At 40.6% G+C, this 21,732-nt stretch overlaps 2 protein-coding genes across 2 annotated transcripts; both read right to left on the bottom strand.

Annotated features, from left to right (window-relative positions):
* Positions 1-9,248: 9,248 nt before the first annotated feature.
* On the bottom strand, positions 9,249-15,135 carry BMP15 (bone morphogenetic protein 15). The gene is made up of 2 exons (XM_055268496.1): positions 14,759-15,135; positions 9,249-10,133 (listed from the first exon to the last, which is right to left on the bottom strand). Exons 1-2 carry the CDS (start codon positions 15,084-15,086, stop codon positions 9,283-9,285), a joined length of 1,179 nt encoding a protein of 392 aa, XP_055124471.1. The 5' UTR covers positions 15,087-15,135; the 3' UTR covers positions 9,249-9,282.
* Positions 15,136-19,992: 4,857 nt separating this feature from the next.
* Positions 19,993-20,420, bottom strand: LOC129475307 (histone H3.3A-like). Its single transcript, XM_055267427.1, has 2 exons — positions 20,150-20,420; positions 19,993-20,102 (listed from the first exon to the last, which is right to left on the bottom strand). Exons 1-2 carry the CDS (start codon positions 20,418-20,420, stop codon positions 19,993-19,995), a joined length of 381 nt encoding a protein of 126 aa, XP_055123402.1.
* Between the last annotated feature and the right edge of the window lie 1,312 nt (positions 20,421-21,732).

Genomic DNA, 21,732 nt, shown 5'->3' with positions numbered 1-21,732 from the left:
ACATATAGGCCACAAGCCTGTTCCATGTTTTAGACCAGCCCAGAGCTGTGTCAGCCCCCATACCGCCAGGATATAGGCCTGCTCCAATCCATATATCTGATAAGAGGTTAATATTCAAAATATACAAGGAACACAATTCAACAGCAAGAAAACAAATAACCTGATTTAAAAATGGGCAAAGAGCCTGAACAGACATTTCTCCAAAGAAGACATAAAATGGCCAAAAGCTATATGAAAAAATTCTCAATATCACTATTATCAGCAAAATGCAAATAAAAACCATAGTAAGATATCACATGTGTCAAGATGGCTATTATCAAAATGACAAAAGATAGAGTGTTGGCAAGGGAGTGAAGAAAAGAGAATACTTGTACATGGTTAGTGGGAATATAAATTAGTATAGTCATTATGGAAAACTGTATGGAGGTTCTTCGAAAAACTAAAAGTAGAAGAAGTACCATATGATATGGTTTGGCTCTGCGTCTCCACCGAAATCTCATGTTGAATTGTAATCCCCATTGTTGGGGGAGGGACCTGGTGGGAGGTGATTGGATCATGGCATCAGATTTCCCCCTTGTTCTTCTTGTGATAGTGAGTTCTCACGAGATTTGGTTGTTTAAAAGTGTGTAGCACTTCCCCCTTAGCTCTCTCTCTTGCGGCCATGTGAAAACGTGCTTGCTTCCCCTTCACCCTTCTGCCACGATTGTGAGTTTCTGGAGGCCTCACCAGCCACGCCTCCTGTACAGCCTGTGGAACTGTGAGTCAATTAAACGTCTTTTTTTATTTGTATAAATTGCACAGTCTCAGGTAGTTTTTTATAGCAGTGTAAGACCATACTAATACACCATATGATCCAGCAATCCCACTTCTGGGTATTTACCCAAAATATTTGAAATCAGTTTGTGGAAGATGTCTGCATTCCCATGTTCATTGGCTACTTACAATAGCCAAGTTATGGAATCAACCTAAGTGTCCATCAGCAGATGAATGGATAAAGAAAATGTAGTATATATACACAATGGAATACTATTCAGTCTGTAAAAATATGGAAATTGTCATTTGCAACAATATGGATGGGGTTGGAGAAAATTATGCTAAGTGAAATAAGCCAGGTACAGAAAGACAAACACCATATGATTTCACTTGTATGTAGAATCTAAAACAATTGAACTCATAGATACAAAGTAGAATGGTGGTTACTGAGACTCAGAGGTGGGGATGCTGGAGAGATGATAGTCAAAGGCTATAAAATATCAGGCAAAAGAAATAAGGTGTTTGAGATCTATCGCACAGCATGGTGAATATATTTAATAAAGTATAGTTAATAAAGTTAATATTCACTATGCATGGTACTGTACATTTCAAAATTTCTAGGAGAGTAAATGTAATGTTCTCACCACAAAAAGTGGTATTTGTGATAATAGAGATGCTAATTAGCTTGATTTAATCATTTCACGTTATATTTATAAATTATACCATGTTGTACCCCATAAATATATGTAGCAATCAATTTTCAATTTACAATATTTTTTAAAAGACAAAGGATAAAGTGTTGACAAGGATGTGGACAAAAAGTAACCCTTGCACACTGTTGGTGGGAATGTAAATTATTACAGTCATTATGGAAAATAGTATGGTGGTTCCTCAAAAGATTAAAAAGAGAACTACCATATGATCCACAAATTCCACTACTGGACATATATCCAAATGAAATGAACTCAGTATGTTCAAGAGATATCTGCGCTCCCATATTTATTATTTATTGCAGTGTTATTCACAGTAGCCAAAATATGGAATCAACCTAAGTGTCTATCAATGGATGAATAGATAAAGAAAATGTGGTATATGCTCTAACCTTTTTTCAACAACAGATGCTGGAGAGGATGTGGAGAAATAGGAATGCTTTTACACTGTTGGTGGGAGTGTAAATTAGTTCAACCATTGTAGAAGACAGTGTGGCAATTCCTCAAGGGTCTAGAACTAGAAATACCATTTGACCCAGCAATCCCATTACTGGGTATATACCCAAAGGATTATAAATCATTCTATTATAAAGACACATGCACACGTATGTTTATTGTGGCACTGTTCACAATAGCAAATACTTGGAACCAAACCAAATGCCCATCAGTGATAGACTGGATAAAGAAAATGTGGCACTTATACACCATGGAATACTATGCAGCCATAAAAAAGGATGAGTTCATGTCCTTCGCAGGGACATGGATGAAGCTGGAAACCATCATTCTCAGCAAACTAACACAAGAACAGAAAACCAAACACCGCATGTTCTCACTCATAAGTGGGAGTTGAACAATGAGAACACATGGACACAGGGAGGGGAACATCACACACTGAGGCCTGTTGGGGGGTGGGGGGCTAGTGGAGGGATAGCATTAGGAGAAATACCTAATGTAGATGATGGGCTGATGGGTGCAGCAAACCACCATGACATATGTATACATATATGACAAACCTGCACATTCTGCACATGTACCCCAGAACTTAAAGTATAATATAAAAAAAAGAAAATGTGATATATATACACAGTGGAATACTATTCAGCCATAAAAAAGAAATCTCGTCATTTGTGATAATGCAGATGAACCTGGAGGATGGAGGACATTATGCTAAGTGAAATAAGCCAGGTAAGAAAACCAAATACTGCATGATCTCACTTACACATGGAAGTATCAAGAAGTGTGATTGCCAGATTGTAGGATGAGACTGTAGTTCTATAAAACTGCCAGACTGTCTGTCAAAGTGGCTACACCATTTTGTATTCCCATCAGCAATGAATGAGAGTTCCGGTTTCTCCACATCCTCACGATCATTTGATACTAGTATTTTGGGTTTTAGCTATTCTAATAGGTGTGCAGTGGTACCTCATTGTTTTAATGATATATGTTGTTAAGCATCTTTTCATATGCTTATTGCCACATATATGCCTTTTTTTTTGAGATGGAGTCTCGCTCTGTCGTGTAGGCTGGAGTGCAGTGGCGCAATCTTGGCTCACTGCCACCTCCACCTCCTGGGTTCAAGCGATTCTTCTGCCTCAGCCTCCTGATTAGCTGGGACTACAGGTGCGTGCCACCATGCCCGGCTAATTTTTGTATTTTTAGTAGAGACGGGGTTTCACCATATTGGCCAGGCTGGTCTTGAACGCCTGACGTCGTGATCCACCCACCTCAGCCTCCCAAAGTGCTGGGATTACAGGCGTGAGCCACTGTGCCCAGCCCATGCCTTTTTTTTTTTTTTTTTGAGGTGTTTGTTCATATGTTTTCCCCATTTTTAATTGATTTTCTTACTGTTGAGTTTTCAGAGTTCTTTGTATATTTTAGATACAAGCCCCTTATCTAATATGTTTTGCAATTTGTTTTCAGTCTGTGGCTTATCTTTTCATATTCTTAACAGTCTTTCACACAACAGAAGTTTTAATTTTAACAAAGCCCAACCTATTTTTTCTTTTTTAGATAATGCTTTTGGTTTTGTCTCAGAAAAGTCATCACATAACTCAAAGTCATTTATATTTTCTCCTATGTTATCTTCTAGAAGTTTTATAGTTTGTGTTTGACATTTATATCTATGATCAATTTTCAATAAATTCTTATTGAAAGTATAAGGTCTTTGTCTAGATTTGTTTTTGTTCTAGCACCATTTGTTGAAAAAATTACTCTTTATCTGTTTAATTGCCTTTGCTCCTTTGTCAAAGATTAATTGACTGCATTTGTGTGGATCTATTTTTTGGGTTTTCTATTCTGTTCCACAGATCTATTTGTTTATTCTTTCCCCGATACAACAATGCCTTGATTACTGTAACTTTAAAGTAAGTATTAGTCACATATCTATAGTAAACCACAGCTAACATCATAATTAATGATGAAAGACTGAATGCTTTCACTCAAGATCAAGAACAAGAAAAGAACACCTGCTCTCACAACTTCTATTCAATGTTGTATTGGAAGTTCTAGCCAAAGCAATTAGGCAAGAATAAAAGGTATCTAGTTTGGAAAGAAAGAAAGTAAAACTATCCACATTCCCAGATGATATAAACTTGTTTACAGAAAATCCTAAGAAATCTACACAAACTATTAGATGTAATAAATGAATTCAGCAGGTCTGCAGGGTATAAATTCAACACAAAAAAATGAATTGTATTTCTACACATTAGTAATAAACAGTCTGATTTAACAAAATGTAGAAAACAATTCCATTTATAATATCATCAAAAATAATTTTAAAAGCTTAGGAATAAATTTAAGTAAGACATCTACTGAAAATGTTAAAACATCATTGAAAAAGTTAGAGTCCCTAAATAAAAAGATGTCTCATGTTTACAGATCAGAAGACTTAATGTCAAAATGGCAATACTATTCAAATTTGTCAGTAGATTCAATGTAGCCCCCATCAAAGAAATCTGGCTGGTATTTTTGTAGAAATTGAAGAGCTGATCCTAAAATTAATGTGGAAATACAAGTGACTCAGAATAGCCAAAACAATCTTGCTAAATAATAAAATATTTGGAAGAATCACACTTTCCAATTTTTTTGTTTTGGTTTGTTTTTGTTTTTGTTTTTGAGACAGGGTCTCACTCCATTACCCAGGCTAGAGTGCAGTGGCATGATCTCAGCTCACTGCAACCTCTGCCTCCCAGGTTCAAGCCATTCTTATGCCTCAGCCTCCCCAGTAGCTGGGATTACAGGTGTGTGCCACCATACTTAGCTAATTTTTGTCTTTTTTTTTTTTAAGTAGAGACAAGGTTTCACCATGTTGTCCAGGCTGGTCTTGAACTCCTGGCCTCAAGTGATCCACCTGCCTTGGCCTCCTTAAGTGCTGGGATTACAGGCATGAGCCACCACTCCCAGCCCACACTTTCCAATTTCACAACTTATGACATATCTACAGTTATAAAGACAGTATTGTCCTGGCACAATAGACATATAGATCAATGGAATAAACTTGAGAGTACAGAAATAAACTTATATTTATGGTCCTTTTTTACACAGGTGCCAAGACAATGGAGAAAGATTAATCTTTTCAATAAATGATGCCTGGACAACTGTATAACCACATGCAAAAGAATGAAGTTGGACTTTTACCTCACACAGTATGCAAAAATCAAAACAGATTTAAAACCTAAATATAACAGCTAAACCTAGAAAACACTTAGAAAAAAACATAGGTGTAAATTTTCATGACATTTGGATTATTCAATTTTTCTCCAATGATACCAGAAGCACAAGCAGCAATAGATAAAAATAGATAAACTGGGCTTCTTCCAAATTAAAAACTTTTGTGTTCAAAGAACACCATCAAGAAAGTTAAATAATCCACAGAATCAGAAAATATTTGTATATCATAGCTCTGATAAGAGATTAATATCCAAAACATATGAAGAACTTTTACAACACAACAAGAGACAACACAATTTTAAACTGGGCAAATGGTTTGAATAGACATTTATCCAAAGATGATGTGCCAGTTGCCAATAAGCACATGAAAAGATACTCCACATCATTAATCCTTAGAGAAATGCAAATCAAAACCACAAGGAGGCACCATCTCATTTCCACCAATATGGCTAGACTATAAAACACAGACAATGACTGTTGATGAGGATGTAGAGAAATTGGTACTCTCGTACATTGCTGGATTATAAAAGAGTGCAGCCACTTTGGAAAACAGTTTTGCAGTTCCTCAAAATGTTAAATATACCATATGATATACCATTTCTACTCTTAGGTATATACACAAGAGGAATGAAAATATGTGTCTACACAGAAACTTCTCATGAACATTCATGGCAAGATTATTCATAATAGTCAAAACATAGAAACTTGAACTTCCATCAGACTGATGGATAAAAGTTTGGTATATCCTACAATAGAATATTATTCAGTAACAAAAAGAAACAAAGTATGGATATATGCTATAACACAGGTGAACCTTGAAAACATACTAAAGCAGCGAGTTACAAAAACTAAATATCATGTGATTCTATTTATTTAAATGTCCATAATCCAGAGAAAAAGAAAGTAGACTAGTGGTTGTCAGGAGCTGTTGGTAAGGGTTGGGGGAATGGGGATTGACCACTAAAAGGCATGAGGTTTCTTTTGTGGTGAAATTAGATTGTGGTGATTTTACACAAGTCTGTGAATATACTAAAAACCACTGAATTGTACACCTTAAATAGTAGCTTTTACGGTAAATTACACCTCAATGAGGCAGTTTTTAAAAAATAAGACTAATACCTCCTACTTCATAGTGCTCTTGGGAGAATTAACTGAAGACATGAAATGTTTTACAAGATTAGGCCAAATATTTTGTGTAACTGAAGTTCTGCCTGCTTCCCAACTTTGCCCAGAATTGGTTGTGACATACTACCAAGGTAAATGCAAAAGAGATCCACGATCAGACACAAGTTTAAATGCCTGCTCCTGCTCCTTTTGCACCCATACATTAAATGAAGTTCCAGCTTACTCATTGGGATTGTTGGGAAAAGGTGGACTTGCTTCCTACTTTCCCTTTCCAGATCAAGTAACCATTTCTCCCCACCTACATGGGCAGACAGGCCCCACCCCCACCCACACACCCCCCTCCACTAGCAAGCATGTATTCTTCCTCTCAGAGGAAGGTTTGAGGTACAGAACTCTAACCTTGGATTTGAGAAAAAGTACTGAACTGAAGCAATATTTCAAAGGAAAAATCCATAACATCATCCTAAGTAACCCCATCCTGCCAGTGTTTTCCTTGGGTATTCGGATAACTCAGGGCTTAATAGATCATAGGGCCAATTAATCCTGAACCCTCCATAAACAGATTAAGTTTCCTATGTATTCAGCACTCACAAGGCTAGGAGATCATGACTTTCTGAAAATCTCTAAGAACCAAGATGCTGAACTCAGGATCTGGTCCTATTATCAAGGTCCATCTTCAGGCCTGTTAGATATTTGTGCCTACCCCAAGTAGGCTGGGGAAATGGCTAGACTGATAGCCCATAGTTCCCCTCCCAGATAAATCTGCAGCATATATAATGATTACAAGAACTGCCTTACTTAACATGGCTATTACATTCTATTGTAATTTAAATCATGATTTTGAAATAGTGGGATATAATAATCATCTTACTTGATATACCAAGTATTTTATATTACATTGATTCCCATGGAAAAATAAAATATGTGAAAACTGAGATGTTCCATGCCAGGAAGAATGCATCACTCACAAAAAAAATGTCATAATTGTATGTTTGTATTCATTAAGGACCTACTAGGTGCTAGGCTCTTATAATACAGAAAAGGGTAAGATGCAGTTGAAACTCAAAAGGGGCTCCATCTTTTTGCAAGAATAGACATATATACTAGAGCGTATTAAAGGCAGGTACAAAGTGCTATATGAACACAGAGGGACACTTAGAGACTTGCAAAATATTCAGTCTAGCTGAAGATGGACCTTGGTTATAAGACCAGATCCTAAGTTTAGCATCTTGGATCTTAGGGATTTTCAATAAGTCATGATCTCCTAGCTTTGTGAGGTCTGAATACATAGGAAACTTAATATACACCTGAGGCTGGTATGTCAAGGGGACATTGAGAAGATGAGAAATGCCTGAGTTGATTCTTAAGGATACAGTAAAGAAGGTAGACAGGCAAACGGATGTTAAGGAATAGCTCCTCAGTCACAAGAATAAAACTTGTATTTATACACTTGCAAGATATTCAGCCTAGCTGGAACCAGCTTTTGAAGGGAGTGGTAAAACGAGTGTTTACAATGAATAGATAAGAAACGTAGGGATTTGACAAACACACATAACTATCCTAAATCAGTCCCATCGCATGAGAATTGCCATAAGACTAGTCAAGAGCAATTGGGTGGGGAAAGACTTACTGGCCCCTTAGGGGCTTCCCTAAAGGGGCACCTTGGCGAGGGCTGATGGCTAGCAGTGTTTCCTTAAGACAGAAGAACTTCAGAGGATGCTGCAGCCCTGCCCCTCAGGGATTAGGGTTGAATTCCTAGCCATAGCTAAAGGGAACAAAGGAAATAAATTCCTTCCACTCTCTCCCAATTCTAAAAACAGTCAAGATTTTCTTCAATGAAATGATTTATTTGCAACAAAACCCAGTCCCATCATTTAAATACAGTATAGGAGTAGAAAGGAGTCACACTGCAAGCATCGTTTATTTCAAGGCATCGTTCCATGTCTCCCAAAGACAACAAGCCCTCCTTCCTTAGGGACCCTGGTCCAGATCCAAACCGAACACATGAAACAGGCAAGTCCAGAATAAAGTCAGCTCCAGGCCTTGGCAGGTTTCACCCTTATCCCATAGTCCTTCCTTCACAGCCCTCTAATCCCCTGCACCCCTAATCAGGCCAACTCCTAGCCTCAGAGCCACCAGGGAAATTTGTGGGGTAATTTGCGGGGTAATTTGCAGGGGTTTAAGTGTCACATAAGGAAAATACTCTGAACTCTATTGTTCCATAGAATACTTAAAATAACTCCCCCATTCATAATACTAATCAGCAATGACAGGTTTTCTCTTCTTCACCATAAATGCAGGTTTGAAGTAGATTATCTCAGACAGCTCCATACTCTAGTTTCCTTATGGGCTTCATTAAATGCTACTGTACTCACCTAGGACAGGAAAGAATCCCAGATACTTTTTCCAGATTCAGAGGCTAAGAGGAAAAGCCCTGCTGGTTTAGAAAAAGATTTCCTTCCTTCTATTCCCTCAAAAGATTTCTATAGACTGTTACCTGAAAAATTTCCAGTCTGTCTGAGAAAAGTTTTAGAAGGTAATACTAACACAGAAGCAGGCAATTTTTCTGATTAGCTACTAGTAGTTTCCAGGACATAGGAGGCAAGAAGAGAGTATAAAATCCCAAGCTATTTTCACCACCCCAAATCTTCTAGAGCTTCAGAATATGGACACTAGGAAAAACCCACCTTTCCCAGGCTGGGAAAAGTTGGAAAATTTCTGAAGTTCTACCACTACTGACTGCTGACTTTTGACAAAGCCCCAAGGAAAGTAAAATAGAGGACATTTTACCCAAGCATTAAGGGCTCTGATTAGTGGTCAGACTGTACTGATTCATGCTAGGGGACTGGTATCAGAACTGTTTCTATAAACTGACTAGCTCACAAGTGGGGGAAGAGACTTAAGTAACACTTAAGGCAAGAAATACAACCTACAGATTGGTACAGGACTACTTGCAGCTTTAACACTGATATTTTAAACTCTCCTCCAGTTTCCTGGGAAACCTGATCTAGCTGTACTGTTGCTGTCACCTGCATGTACAAGACTCAGCAACCATACCCTCATACTCCTTGTACAAAATACTCCCATTTGCCTCAATCATAAGGACACTAATTGGAACATACTTATACGGGACACAGGAGGGCCGGGGGACACTCTGGTCCACCAACTGATTGATAAGGTTCTGAATAATGGCGTGATTGGGGGAATTGAGACCATCGCGTAGTACTCGGAGACAAGTTCCTTTACAGTAGTTTGGGGTGTAGAAAGGGGGAGCAATGATCCAGTGATCCCAACCCAGCTGGCGGAAGCTGACTTGGAAAGGGTGGAGGGAACACTGGTTATTTTCAGGCCCACTGTGTTTTGAGGAAGAGGCAGTAACCTCAGCTGAGATACCATCTGCTTGTCGGGTTCTCCGGAGAAGAGATTCCCTTTCCATGAACTCCTCCATGCCCCTGGGAAGAAATTTAGCCTTCTGAATGCTTTTATGAGTATCATTAAAATAGAGTAACAAGAAGGCAGTGTCCAAGGATGAAGTGCCATGCCAGAGCTCAAGACCGCCACTATCTTTTTGCTGCTGACACATAAAACGGAGTCGTAGGATCCTGTGTCCCTTGTTATTCCAGAACCTTTGCTGAACAAGTTGTGTGATATCCATCTCTTTCCAAGCATTAGACATCAGGGAAGGTTTTGAGGAATCTCCTTCTGAGGAAGGGAAGTGGTTGGTCGGGCTTTTCTGCACCCAGGGCTCCACATGGCAGGAGAGATTGAAGCGAGTTAGTTGGAGATGATGGCGGTAAACCACAGTGGCTCTAACTAGTTGGTATAGTCCTCGGTTTGGTCTGAGAGGAAAGCCCAGGATCTGTATATGCCAGGTACCTGCAGAAGTAAGAGGGAACAAGAGCAGAGGTTTAGCTTCTTACCTCCTAACCTGAATCTTCCTCACAAACTGGCTTGATATAGACTGATAGCTATAATCAGCCCTAAAATTAACTCAAGATAATGATACTATCATTTATTGAGCACTTACTAATACACTAGATGCTTTACATGTATTAGCTCTTTAATTCTCAATAGTCTTATGAGATAGTTATTATCCCCATTTTGCAGATAAGGAAATTGAGGCTCAGAGAAGCTATGACAAAGGACACACAGCTGGTATGTGGTAGAGTTAAGATTTGAACCCAAGTCTGTTTTTCTTAAGAGAAACTGTCTCACTGTTAGATTACTTACAGTACTGGGCTCGGGAGAAAAAACTCAAATATAGAATTATCTTGTGTGCATACTGTATGTAGGGGAGAAGATCAATATTATTATTAGTTGACTATTAAATGTGTCCATTTAGAATTGTTGAAACATACATGGATTAAGAAAGAGTCTCATGTCATATCACTACAGATGCAGCTTTGGGACGACAATTCAGTATTGGGTGCTATGGCCTGCTATAATTTCAAACTCAGGACCAAGGCACTACAAAATAATTTTGTCTATCATCCTCTAGTACAGACAGCTATCTTACCACTTCTGCCTTCCATCTACTTCAAGAATTGCTTCTTAAGCATCTTTTCCTCCTTTGGCCCTTAATCTCTCTCTTTACCGTTCCTTGCTGGAAATTGTTCTCCATTTACCTCATTCATTTTACCACTATTCCTCTAAATACTATTTTGAACACCGTCTTGATCACATAAATACTTTGTTTGCTGAGAAGTCTACTAAAAGCTGGATGCTGCTTCATGAATAAGAGCTTTAATCCAAACTGTAGTGCTGACACTCAACGTCCAAAGGATTGAAAGGTTACATCCATGGTGCTCCAAACTTCTGCACCCCCTCCCGGCGAAGGTCAAGAGCAAAGATTACAAAAGCCTGGCACCTCAGGAAAAAGCCACCTCTCATCTTCAGACATCTTATCAGTAAATAATTCCATGTTAATTTGTATATTGTTCACCTAGTCCTTCTCCACTGAATCCACAAGCCTGGAATTCTTCATTAGATGTGGCATTTTTAACATGGAAGTTCTTTTACATCTTGATGTTCCAGAATTATTTTTTCCAGAGTCTTCCTCTGTCACCCAGGCTGGAGTACAGTGGCACAATCATGGCTCGCTACAGCCTTGACTTCCCAGGCTCAAGAGATCCTCTCACCTCAGCCCCCATGGATAGCAAAGACTACAGGTACGTGCCACCATGCCCAGCTTTTTCTGTTTTGTTTTTTGTAGAGACAGGGTTTTGCCATGTTGCCGGGCTGGTCTCGAACTCCTGGGTTCAAGCGATCTGCCCCCTTTGGCCTCCCAAAGTGCTGGGATTAGCAGCCCTTTGAGCCACTGCACCCAGCCCCAGAATATCTTTAAAAGTTCAAATTCCGGCTGGGCGTGGTGGCTCACGCCTCTAATCCCAGCACTTTGGGAGGCGGAGGCAAGTGGATCACCTGAGGTCAGGAGTTTGAGACCAGCCTGGCCAACATGGCGACACCCTGTCTCTACTAAAAATACAAAAAATTAGCCAGGTGTGGTGGCGAGCACCTATAATCCCAGCTATTTGGGAGGCTGAGGCAGGAGAATGGTGTGCACCCAGGAGGCGGAGGTTGCAGTGAGCTGAGTTCACGCCACTGCACTCCAGCCTGGATGATAAGAGCGAAACTCCGTCTCAAAAAAATAAATAAAAGGTCAAATTCCAACTCATGCTTAATATACCCTTGGGCTTGGGGCACTAGACATTATTCACACAAATCCAAGCCAGGCTTGTATTTGCTTTCTCAAGTTATTCCACACTCCCATCTTACAGTAATCTTTCTTAGAGGCCCACCCTTAAACCTGCTCCACCCTGGCTATAAAGGAACTCAACCCAAACCTCTAGCAGGCTGTCTGGGGAGAAACTGCCCTTTTCTTTGAGACCTTGACATCACATGTTTCCTGAAGCAGGATGGGGTTGCTAAGAATCAGAGCCAGGAAGGGTCTGGTCAAAGCTTTTCAGGCAAAGGGCTGAATCACACATCCTGTGTGATTGAACCTGTCATCTGTCTCTGGATCCTTTCCAGAGTCCCTAGATACCAGTATATTCCACAGTGAGACCAGGATACATGCCTAATTCTAGGCATCCTCCTTTCCAGCCTCACATCATCTGTACAAGCCTAATTTTTTCTTAATTTGTGGGTTTTTTTTTTTTTTCCTTGAGACAGGGCCTCACTGTCACCCAGGCTGGAGTGCAGTGGCACAATCATGCCTCACTGCAATCTCAACCTCCCAGGCTCAAATGATCCTCTGGTCTCAACCTCCCAGGCTCAAATGATCCTCTGGTCTCAGCCTCCTGAGTAGCTGGGACCACAGGTGTGCACCACTACACTCAGCTAATGTATTTTTATTTTTTGTAGAGACATGTCTCCCTATGTTGCCCAGGCTGGTCTCAGTCTCCTGGGCTCAAGTGATCTTCCCATATTGGCCTCCCAAAGTGCTTGATTTTTTGCAACTTTCTGCTGCGCTTAGGATCCAGATCCCTTATCACAGCCTACAAGTCCCTGCTTCTCATTAGCCTCATATCCCAATGCTCATGAGGATCCAGCCATACTGATTTTCCTCTGTTCTTCAATGGGAACAAACTTGTTTTCACCCTCTAGGCATTTGCACCTGTTGTTCCTCTGCCTAAATCAGGCTTCTCCCTACTCTTCTCATGCCTAGTTTATCTTATAGACCTGAGCTCAAATGGTACTTCTTCAAAGATACATTCCCTGACAACTCCATGGAAAGGGAAGGTTTCGTTGCCATTCTCTATCTTAGCAACCTACTTAATCCTTTGATAGCACATACCACAATTCACAATTTAACTGTGTGTGCTTATTTGTCTCCCCTATGAGAACATATGTTCCATGAGAGTAGGGGTTTTACCTATCTTGATCACATCTGTATGCCTAGTACTCAGTAGTTGCCAGATGAATATTTGTTCAATGAATCTCTACCCACACCATTTTCACTTTCCTAAATCAGAATGCACTTATCTGCCTCAATGCATGACCTCTTTGCTCCTTCTGCAAGGTCAATTTCAAGTACTACCTCCTCCATGAGGCCTTCCAACAGTCTCTTAACTTCAAGCAATGAGCCATTTCTTCTCATAGGTCCTGGGAACCCTACTGTTTATCCTTTCCAAAGCACTTGGCATACCGTAACATTATTATGTAATTATCTATCCATTCCACTATACTGGGAACTTCTAGAGGTCGGGAAAGTATTTGCCTCTATATACCCAACCCAAACACACTGCCTGGCACTCAATTAAAATCCAGTGGGGAGTCAGAACAGCAAGATGATTAACACACACGCTTTGGGCCTGAGAGCCTGGGTTTGATACCTGGCTCTAGCAATTACTAGTTGTATGACATGGGTAAGTGACTCTGATCCTCAGTTTCTTCACCTATCAAGTAGGCATGTTAATACTACCTATCTAATCTGGTAGTTGTGAGAATTAAGATAATGTTTATAAAACATTTTGTGCAATGCCTGGCACACAGTAATCTCACAGTAAGGGTTAGGTACGAGAATATTTATTGTTTTGCTTGGGGAGGGGGTTAAGTCCTGTCTCTTTTCATCTCAGACTAGTGAAGGCCACAGATTGATTTTACTAGGTTCCCAAGAATTCCTTGAAGTTGATGACTGCCTGCATTCCCTAGAGAGACCTACACTTCAATAGCCCACTGTTGTCCTGGAACAATGTCTGATGCAAATGTTAAAAGCAAAATCAAGCATGATGGGGACAAAAAAAGTTTCCAAAATACACTTAGTACCAGAATCCCAAAGTAGCAATATGGCCCAAGTAGAAAAACTGTTGGGGGTACAAGGATATTGGAATACTGCATTTAAAGACTTAAGAAGTTACCGACAGACTTTAGAATCAGACAGACTTGAGCTGAAATCCCATCTCTGCGACCCACTATCTGTGTACCATTTGCAAGTTACTTAACCTCTCCATGCCTTAGTTTTAAAATTAGGCTAATTGCATCAAGACAGCTAAGATAGTAGCTTTCATTAAGAATTAAATACAGTAGCAGATGTTTACAGAGTAAGGTATACAGACCCTCAGATGTTAGCTTATTTATGTCCTTTCTGAGGCCTTATAAGTTTCCCCAAATCAGCAACCTGTACTCTAAGAGCAAAACGCCACTTAAATAGCCCTCCACAAGAATATAGCTGGATACGTCTCAATTACAGTTTTCAGAACTATCACAAGCAATAAAAGTTTCTGTGAAAGATAGGTGATGGCATATCACTCAGTTGTCCTGGGGCCTGGGAAAGATTTCTCAGTAGGCACCAAGGCAATCTGTTCTTAAGTTGATGCCCTAAAGGCAAGTAGGCTTGGCGCTGGCTTCTCCCAAGTTTGCCATCTTTTGAAAACCAAGCCTAAAGAAACAACCTGCCCACAAGGCAACAAAGCCTGACAGTAAACCCACCAATTCCCTTTTCTCTACACTCCTCTCCACTTCTCTCCCTTCCAGGGCAGTATGGGGGCATAACAACTCACCTCTGCGAGGCCTTGCCACATTGGTCAAGGGCTTCACCAGCCTCACCATGGTAGCCCCAATGGTGCGATTCTCTCTAGGGTGCCCATGAGAGTCAGCTGAACGCCGATACAACTCCAGCATGTACCGCAGTGAATGCCCTAGGAGCCGGGGCTTCCTTGGCTGTTCGCCAGGGGATTCTTCTAGCAGCTCCTCAATTAGGGGCAAGGTAGGGGCCTCAGCCAGGAGGGCAATAGAGGACTGCCCTCCTTCTGCCATTTGGGCCCTGTGTTCCCTGAAAAGCACCAGTTCACAAAGAAAAAGAATTCTAAGAATACTGAGGAGGACCATCTTGAAAGGCTTAGTGTTCAACAACAGGCCCCAAAACAAGCTCAAGGGACGTCACTCTGACCGTTTCCTTTCATGCAGATAACTGCATCCTGGTTCCACAACCAAGGATGGGGCAAGAAAAAGAAAGGCAGGCAGGCCCTATGTTGCTTTCTCTAAGAGGATCTCCTGGGCCAAAGTTGCCTCATAAGTCGGCCTCTTTGCATCAAAAGAAACAGAAACAGAAGGTGGGACAAGGCAGCATGCCCCTCCCGCTCTCCCGGGCTGAGAACAAGATAGTACCTATTGAGAGGCTCAGGTAACTTAAAAGAAGAGGTCCATTTCAGGACCCACTTCCTTAACTTATCCACTAGAATGAAAAAAAGCAGCCTGATCCTACTTGCCCCTACACCCTTAAAAGTAGTCCCTTAATCCATCCTTAAAGGGCCAGAGGCCTCCTGTTCCCATCCTACTTCCATGCCTCTAATGCAGCATTTCTCAAAATATTGTCTGCTAATAATCTGCACTGAAACTATCTGGGGTGATTATTAAGAATGTAGACTCTTGGGTCTGAACCAGGATTCTCTGGGGTGGCGTCCAGAAAGCTGGGTCTTTACAAGTGCTCCAAGAAGTTCCTATGAAAATCTAAGATGTGGAAACTACTGCGTATGGCTGCTGGAGCTTGAAGAAGATGCCGTAACAGTGGTTCTCAATCTTGGCTGTAGATTGGAATCATCTGGGAAGCTTTAACTATTCTGAATGCCTGGGTGACCATTCTGATGTAATGGGCCTGGGTTGTAACTAGTGCATCAGGATTTTTTTAAGTTCACAAGTGATTTTAATGTGCAGCCACGTTTAAGGACTCTGACTTATAATTTTCTGGTTTACCCTGGAAGGTGTTGAGATCCTTATTGGGCTTCATTAGAGAAGCCTGAGGAAGTGGAAGAGTAATCTATGGGAGCTAACCTAGCCCAGATGGTTAATGTGAAGCAGCAGGGCTCGGCCTGTTTTAAGACTGCCTCAGACCATTATTCTGCAGAAAGATAGTAGGTATAGTCCTGGCCGTACCGAAGTAGAAACATATGGGGATCTGGAGAGAAACTGGGGAAGCAGGTCAAGACCTGGCTCTAGGAGATGATGAGTCAGGCTTGATTTGTGGCAGGCCTTTACCTTACACCAGGAATATCTATGGACAGACATTATTGTGGAACAGGCATGGACTTGGTAATCAGGCAGATCTGTGTTTGAGTTGCAATTCTGTCCCTAGCTGTAATTTAACCTTTCCAAGGCAAATTTCTAGCTGTAATTTAACCCTTCCAAGGCAAATTTATTCACTTCTCTACACCTTAGTTTTCTCATCTGTAGAATGGAGATAACACGTTTTACCTCACAGGTTGTGAGGATGCAAGGAAATAATCTATGTTAATTGCACAAAGCCTAATTAGACGCAAGACATAGGGTTACATGTTCAAATTTATTTGTTTTCTTCCTCTTTTTTTTTCTAACATGACCTTGGGCCCTGGCATATAGTGTAAAACAAAAGGCATAGGCTTAGGGGTCCTCTACGTCTGGACTCAAATTTCAGCTCAAAAACTCATTAGCTGGGTTACTTTAAGCAACGTTTCTCCCAGACTTAGTTTCTTCATCTATACTGCTGGCTCCTTCAGACAGCTGTTGTAAGGGTTGTATTGTATAATATACAAGTAAGGGATATAAACAGATGATTTACAATAGGCAAAATTTAGATGGTCAAATGTATGAAAAGATGTACTGGAAATCAGAAAAACGCAACTGAAAACAACATTAAGATACTATTCAACACCCAGTATTGATAGCACATTAAATGAATTGATAGCACATTAAAAGTCTGGCACTATTAAGTTCAGGTGAGAATATGGAACATAGGTATAATATATAGAATACCTATATAGAGAGATATGGAACATCTCACACTGCTGTTGAGAGTGTGATTTGGTATAATAATTTTGGAGAGCAATCTGGCATTATCTCTGTTAAGGCTGAAGATATACAATTCAGCAATGCTATTGCTAAAGCAGTAGCGCTTTTAGATACTTTTGTCTGTGACTTACAAAAATGAATACATTTTACATTGCTACCCATTACAAACACAAGCACACACCCATATATACCTTGAAGTAAATCTTTTCTGAAACAATACTTATTCTTACAACATATTGGAAGAGGCAATACAGTTGACCCTTGAACAATATGGGGGTTAGGGGTGCTAATCCCCCCCATCTCCCATGCAGTCAGAGTTTGGTATAACTTGACTCCCCAAAAACTTAACTACACTTCAACCTTGAACAACATGGGTTTGAACTTCACGAGCCCACTTAAACACGTATGTTTTTTTCCACCAAACATGGATCAAAAATACAGTATTCTCAGGATGCAAAACCCACTTACATGGAGGACTGACTTTTTGTATGTGTGGGTTTTGAAAAATAGACTGCACGTGACTTGAATATGTGCAGACTTTGGTATCTGCAGGAGGTCCTGGAATCAATCTCTCGTGTCTACAGAGAGGAGGGATGACTATACTAATAGCCCACTGTTGGCTAGAAGTCTTATGGATAACAATCAATTAACATATTTTGTATGTCGTATGTTTTATATACTGTATTCCTACAATGAAGTAAGCCACAGAAAAGAAAATGATTTTAAGGCCAGGGGCAGCGGCTCACACCTGTAATCCCAGCACTTTGGGAGGCCAAGGAGGGAGGATTGCTTGAGCCCAGGAGTTCGAGATCAGCCTGGGCAACATGCTGAAACGTCTTTATGAAAAATACAAAAATTAGCCAGGATGGTGCATGCACCTGTGGTCCTAGCTACTCAGAAGGCTGAGGTGGGAGGATTGCTTGAGCCCAGGAATTCGAGACCAGCCTAGGCAACATGCTGAAACAACGTCTTTATGAAAAATACAAAAATTAGCCAGGATGGTGCATGTACCTGTGGTCCTAGCTACTCAGAAGGCTGAGGTGGGAGAATTGCTTGAACCGTAATGGCATCACTGAACTCCAGCCAGCCTGGGTGACAGCGTAGGGCCCTGTCTCAAAAAAATGATTTAAAAGCATAAAATACATTTACAGTATTGTACTGTATTTATCAGTACTCTAAGTTTTACATCGTCTGTCTGAAATGGCAGGTAACCACAGCTGCAGATCTCAATCTATGATACATATTAACCAATTCAACTTTTTGTTGGAATGTCATGACTTTGCTTTTTACGAGCACTTCTGGAAGCAGTAGTGGCACTTCATGTGAGTCCCATGGTGTTATTCATGGTTTACAGTATTGCACTAAACACGATGAAACGTACACGGTGAAACGTACAGGAGAACTACCAGAGGTGGCTTTTTTTCTTTTTTGAGCCAGAATCTCACTCTTTTGCCCAAGCTGGAATGCAGTGGCATGCTCACGGCTCACTGCAGCCTCAAGAGAGATCACTTTTTATCTCCATATGCAATTTATTGTTAAAGAGGACCACTCAAGGGGAGATGATTAGCATCACATGGTGGCATTTTAAGCCAATACTCTCAACACTTGAGCTCACCACCATGGCAAGACGAGGTGGGTACATAATTTCATGCAGTTATGATTTGATACTGAATCTTTACATTTGTTTATATTTCCCTTGACTGTGAATGGCACCATGTATGGTCTGTGGATGTGTAAATTTTGATACATTTTAACTTTTTATAACAGATTTGTGTGTATTTTATGGTAGAAAATAATAAAATAGACTGGTCTATACATATATTTATACATTCATAACATATGTAACTTTTTCTTAAGTTTTTTGATATTTCTAGGCTACACAGTTCATCTGCAATTTTTACCAATTGTTGAAAATCTCCAAAAATGTTCTAATATATTTATGGAAAAATATCTGCAGTTCAAACTCTTGTTGTTCAAGGGTTAACTCCATATCATGGCGGGTGAGAACACAGCTCTGGAGGCAGAATCCTAAATTTAAACTCCAACTCCACCGCTTGTTAGCTTGACCTTGGATAAACTACTCAACTTCTCTGTGCCTCAGTTTCCTCATCTGTAAAATGAAAATCATAGCCTCTCTCTGCTACAATGTTCTAACGTGTAAAATAGGATTTTTTTGAGGATTAAATGAGTTAATAGATGTAAAGCACTTAAAAGAGTGCCTGGCACAAAGTAAGTACTAGATGTAGGTTAGTTATTATTACATTTGATGCAAGCTGAATTCCCCAGAAAGCTGGGGCTCAACCTGATATGCCACTTCTAGGCTCAGGAGTTGTAGAGCGGCAGCCAAGAAGACGCTGTACTCTATTTCCACACAACTCCCTCCTTTCCTAACCCCTTCCCTGCTTCCCAGCATTTTCTTTGTTCTTTAACCTCTGTCTGTTACCAGTTTAAACTTCCTATCTTTCTTTTTTTATAGTTTAATGTATTTTAATAGCTAACTTACAGGAAAAGCACAGAAGACAGACAACATTCAAAACATGTGCTTGCATGTAGGACAACTCAGTTAGAAAAGTATAGTGAATGGATGGAATCTACTGTGTGATAAAAAATGCTACAAACACCATTTAGTTGCCGTCGATAAGAAATTAACTTGTTTAAAAAAAATCCAAATGCTGGCATTGTCCAGAAAAATTTAACAGGTTTATTTATAATTATTATAAAGTTGAACGGCTGAAACTTGTTCACTGAAACATTTTAACTTGCATTAATGCTTTATGTCTCCACATTTATATTAAAAATTCAAACACAAATGAAAATGGAAAAACTGTCAATACCTGATTTCTGTCTCCTATTTTTCCACTCACAATCATATAGTTAGGTAGATTTTGACCCCATGGAAAAAAAATATCTAACGTTCAGAACTACCAATAACAGGAAGAAGATAATTTTTTTTTTTTGAGAATGCAATGTTTCACATCATAGTGTATTCTGAAACACGTTCTCCACGTATGTGGCGTGCTAGCTGGATGTCTTTTGGCATAATTGTTACACGTGTGGCATGGATAGCACACAGGTTGGTGTCTTCAAAAAGGCCAACTAGATAGGCCTCACTTGCCTCCTACAAGTACCGATAGCTGTGCTCTGGAAGCGCAGATCTGTTTTAAAGTCCTGAGCAATTTCTCGCACCAGACGCTGGAAGGGAAGTTTGCGAATCAGAAGTTCAGTGGACTTCTGATAATGTCTAATTTCACGGAGTGCCACAGTACCAGGTCGGTAACGATGAGGTTTCTTCACCCCTCCAGTAGAGGGCGCACTCTTACGAGTGGCTTTTGTAGACAGTTGCTTCCTTGGTGCTACACCACCGGTAGATTTGCGGGCAGTCCGCTTTGTACGAGCCATGGTATAGAGACCTCCTTAGTTATCCCCCTTCTGCTTCGGCTGGAGCTCGGCAAGCGAGAGGCGGCAGTGGTGTTGGAGAGCGAACACCACTTCCTATCTATATTTATTTATTTATTTATTTTATTTGAGACGGAGTTTCGCTCTTGTTGCCCAGGCTGGAGTGCAATGGCGCGATCTCGTCTCACTGCAACCTCCGGCTCCCTGGTTCAAGCGATTGTCCTGCCTCAGCCTTCCGAGTAGCTGGGATTACAGGCACGTGCCACCACGCCCGGCTAATTTTGTATTTTTAGTAGAGACGGGGTTTCTCCATGTTGGTCAGGTTGATCTCGACCTCCCGACCTCAGGTGATCCGTCTGCCTCGGCCTCCCAAAGTGCTGGGATTATAGACGTGAGCCACCGCGCCCGGCCCACTTCCTATCTTTCTATTCAAAACAACTATATTAAAAAAGAATTCAACACAACTACATAAAAACAAACAAAAAAAACCAAGATGTCAGAACAACCAGCAAGAGGTCCATATAGAGGTTTGGGGCGTGGTTCTCTTTGATGTTTCAGTGATGTTGGCTTGGGTTTACATATGTCAAGGACATTTCCTTGCCATCTCTTCTAGTAGTGGGATTTTGATACAGGATCATAAGAAGTAGAAAGAGAAAACATATTACACTGGAAAGAGCATGATTTGGGTTTAAATTCCTGGTTCTGTTATTTTTTGGCCAATGCTTAACCTCTCTGCTTCTCAGTTTTCTTAACTGTAAATTGGGGATATTGTTTGCACTTCTGTTAAATGAGATAACGTATCTAAAGTATCTAGCACGTAGATAATCCTCAAGCGCTCAATTTTATCATTAATAGCGTGCGATTTTAAAGTATACATAAAATACATCTGACTGAGGCCGAGTGCGGTGGCTCAGGCCTGTAATCCCAACACTTTGGGAGGCCGTGGCAGGTGGATCACTTGAGGCCAGGAGTTTGAGACTAGCCTGGGCAACATGGTGAAACCCTGTCTCTACTAAAAATACAAAACATTAGCCGGGCATGATGGTACATGCCTGTAATCTCAGCTACTCGGGAGGCTGAGGCAGGAGAATTGCTTGAACCTGGGAGGCGGAGGTTGCAGTGAGCTGAGTTCGAGCCACCTCCCTCCAGCCTGGGCGACAGAGTGAGACTCTGTCTCAAAATAAATAAATGAATAAATAAATAAATACATAAAATATATCTGACTGAAGGAAGCGTCTTCTCAGCACCACAGTGGAATTCCATCCCTCTACCCAACAGGGCTTCAGGAGACTCGCCTGGCTGAGTCTCCTATCTA

The sequence above is a fragment of the Symphalangus syndactylus genome, chromosome X (assembly GCF_028878055.3).
Source record: "Symphalangus syndactylus isolate Jambi chromosome X, NHGRI_mSymSyn1-v2.1_pri, whole genome shotgun sequence".
NCBI lineage: Eukaryota > Metazoa > Chordata > Mammalia > Primates > Hylobatidae > Symphalangus > Symphalangus syndactylus.
Note: the sequence above shows the minus strand (reverse complement) of the source record. Positions and strands in the feature narration are given on the sequence as shown.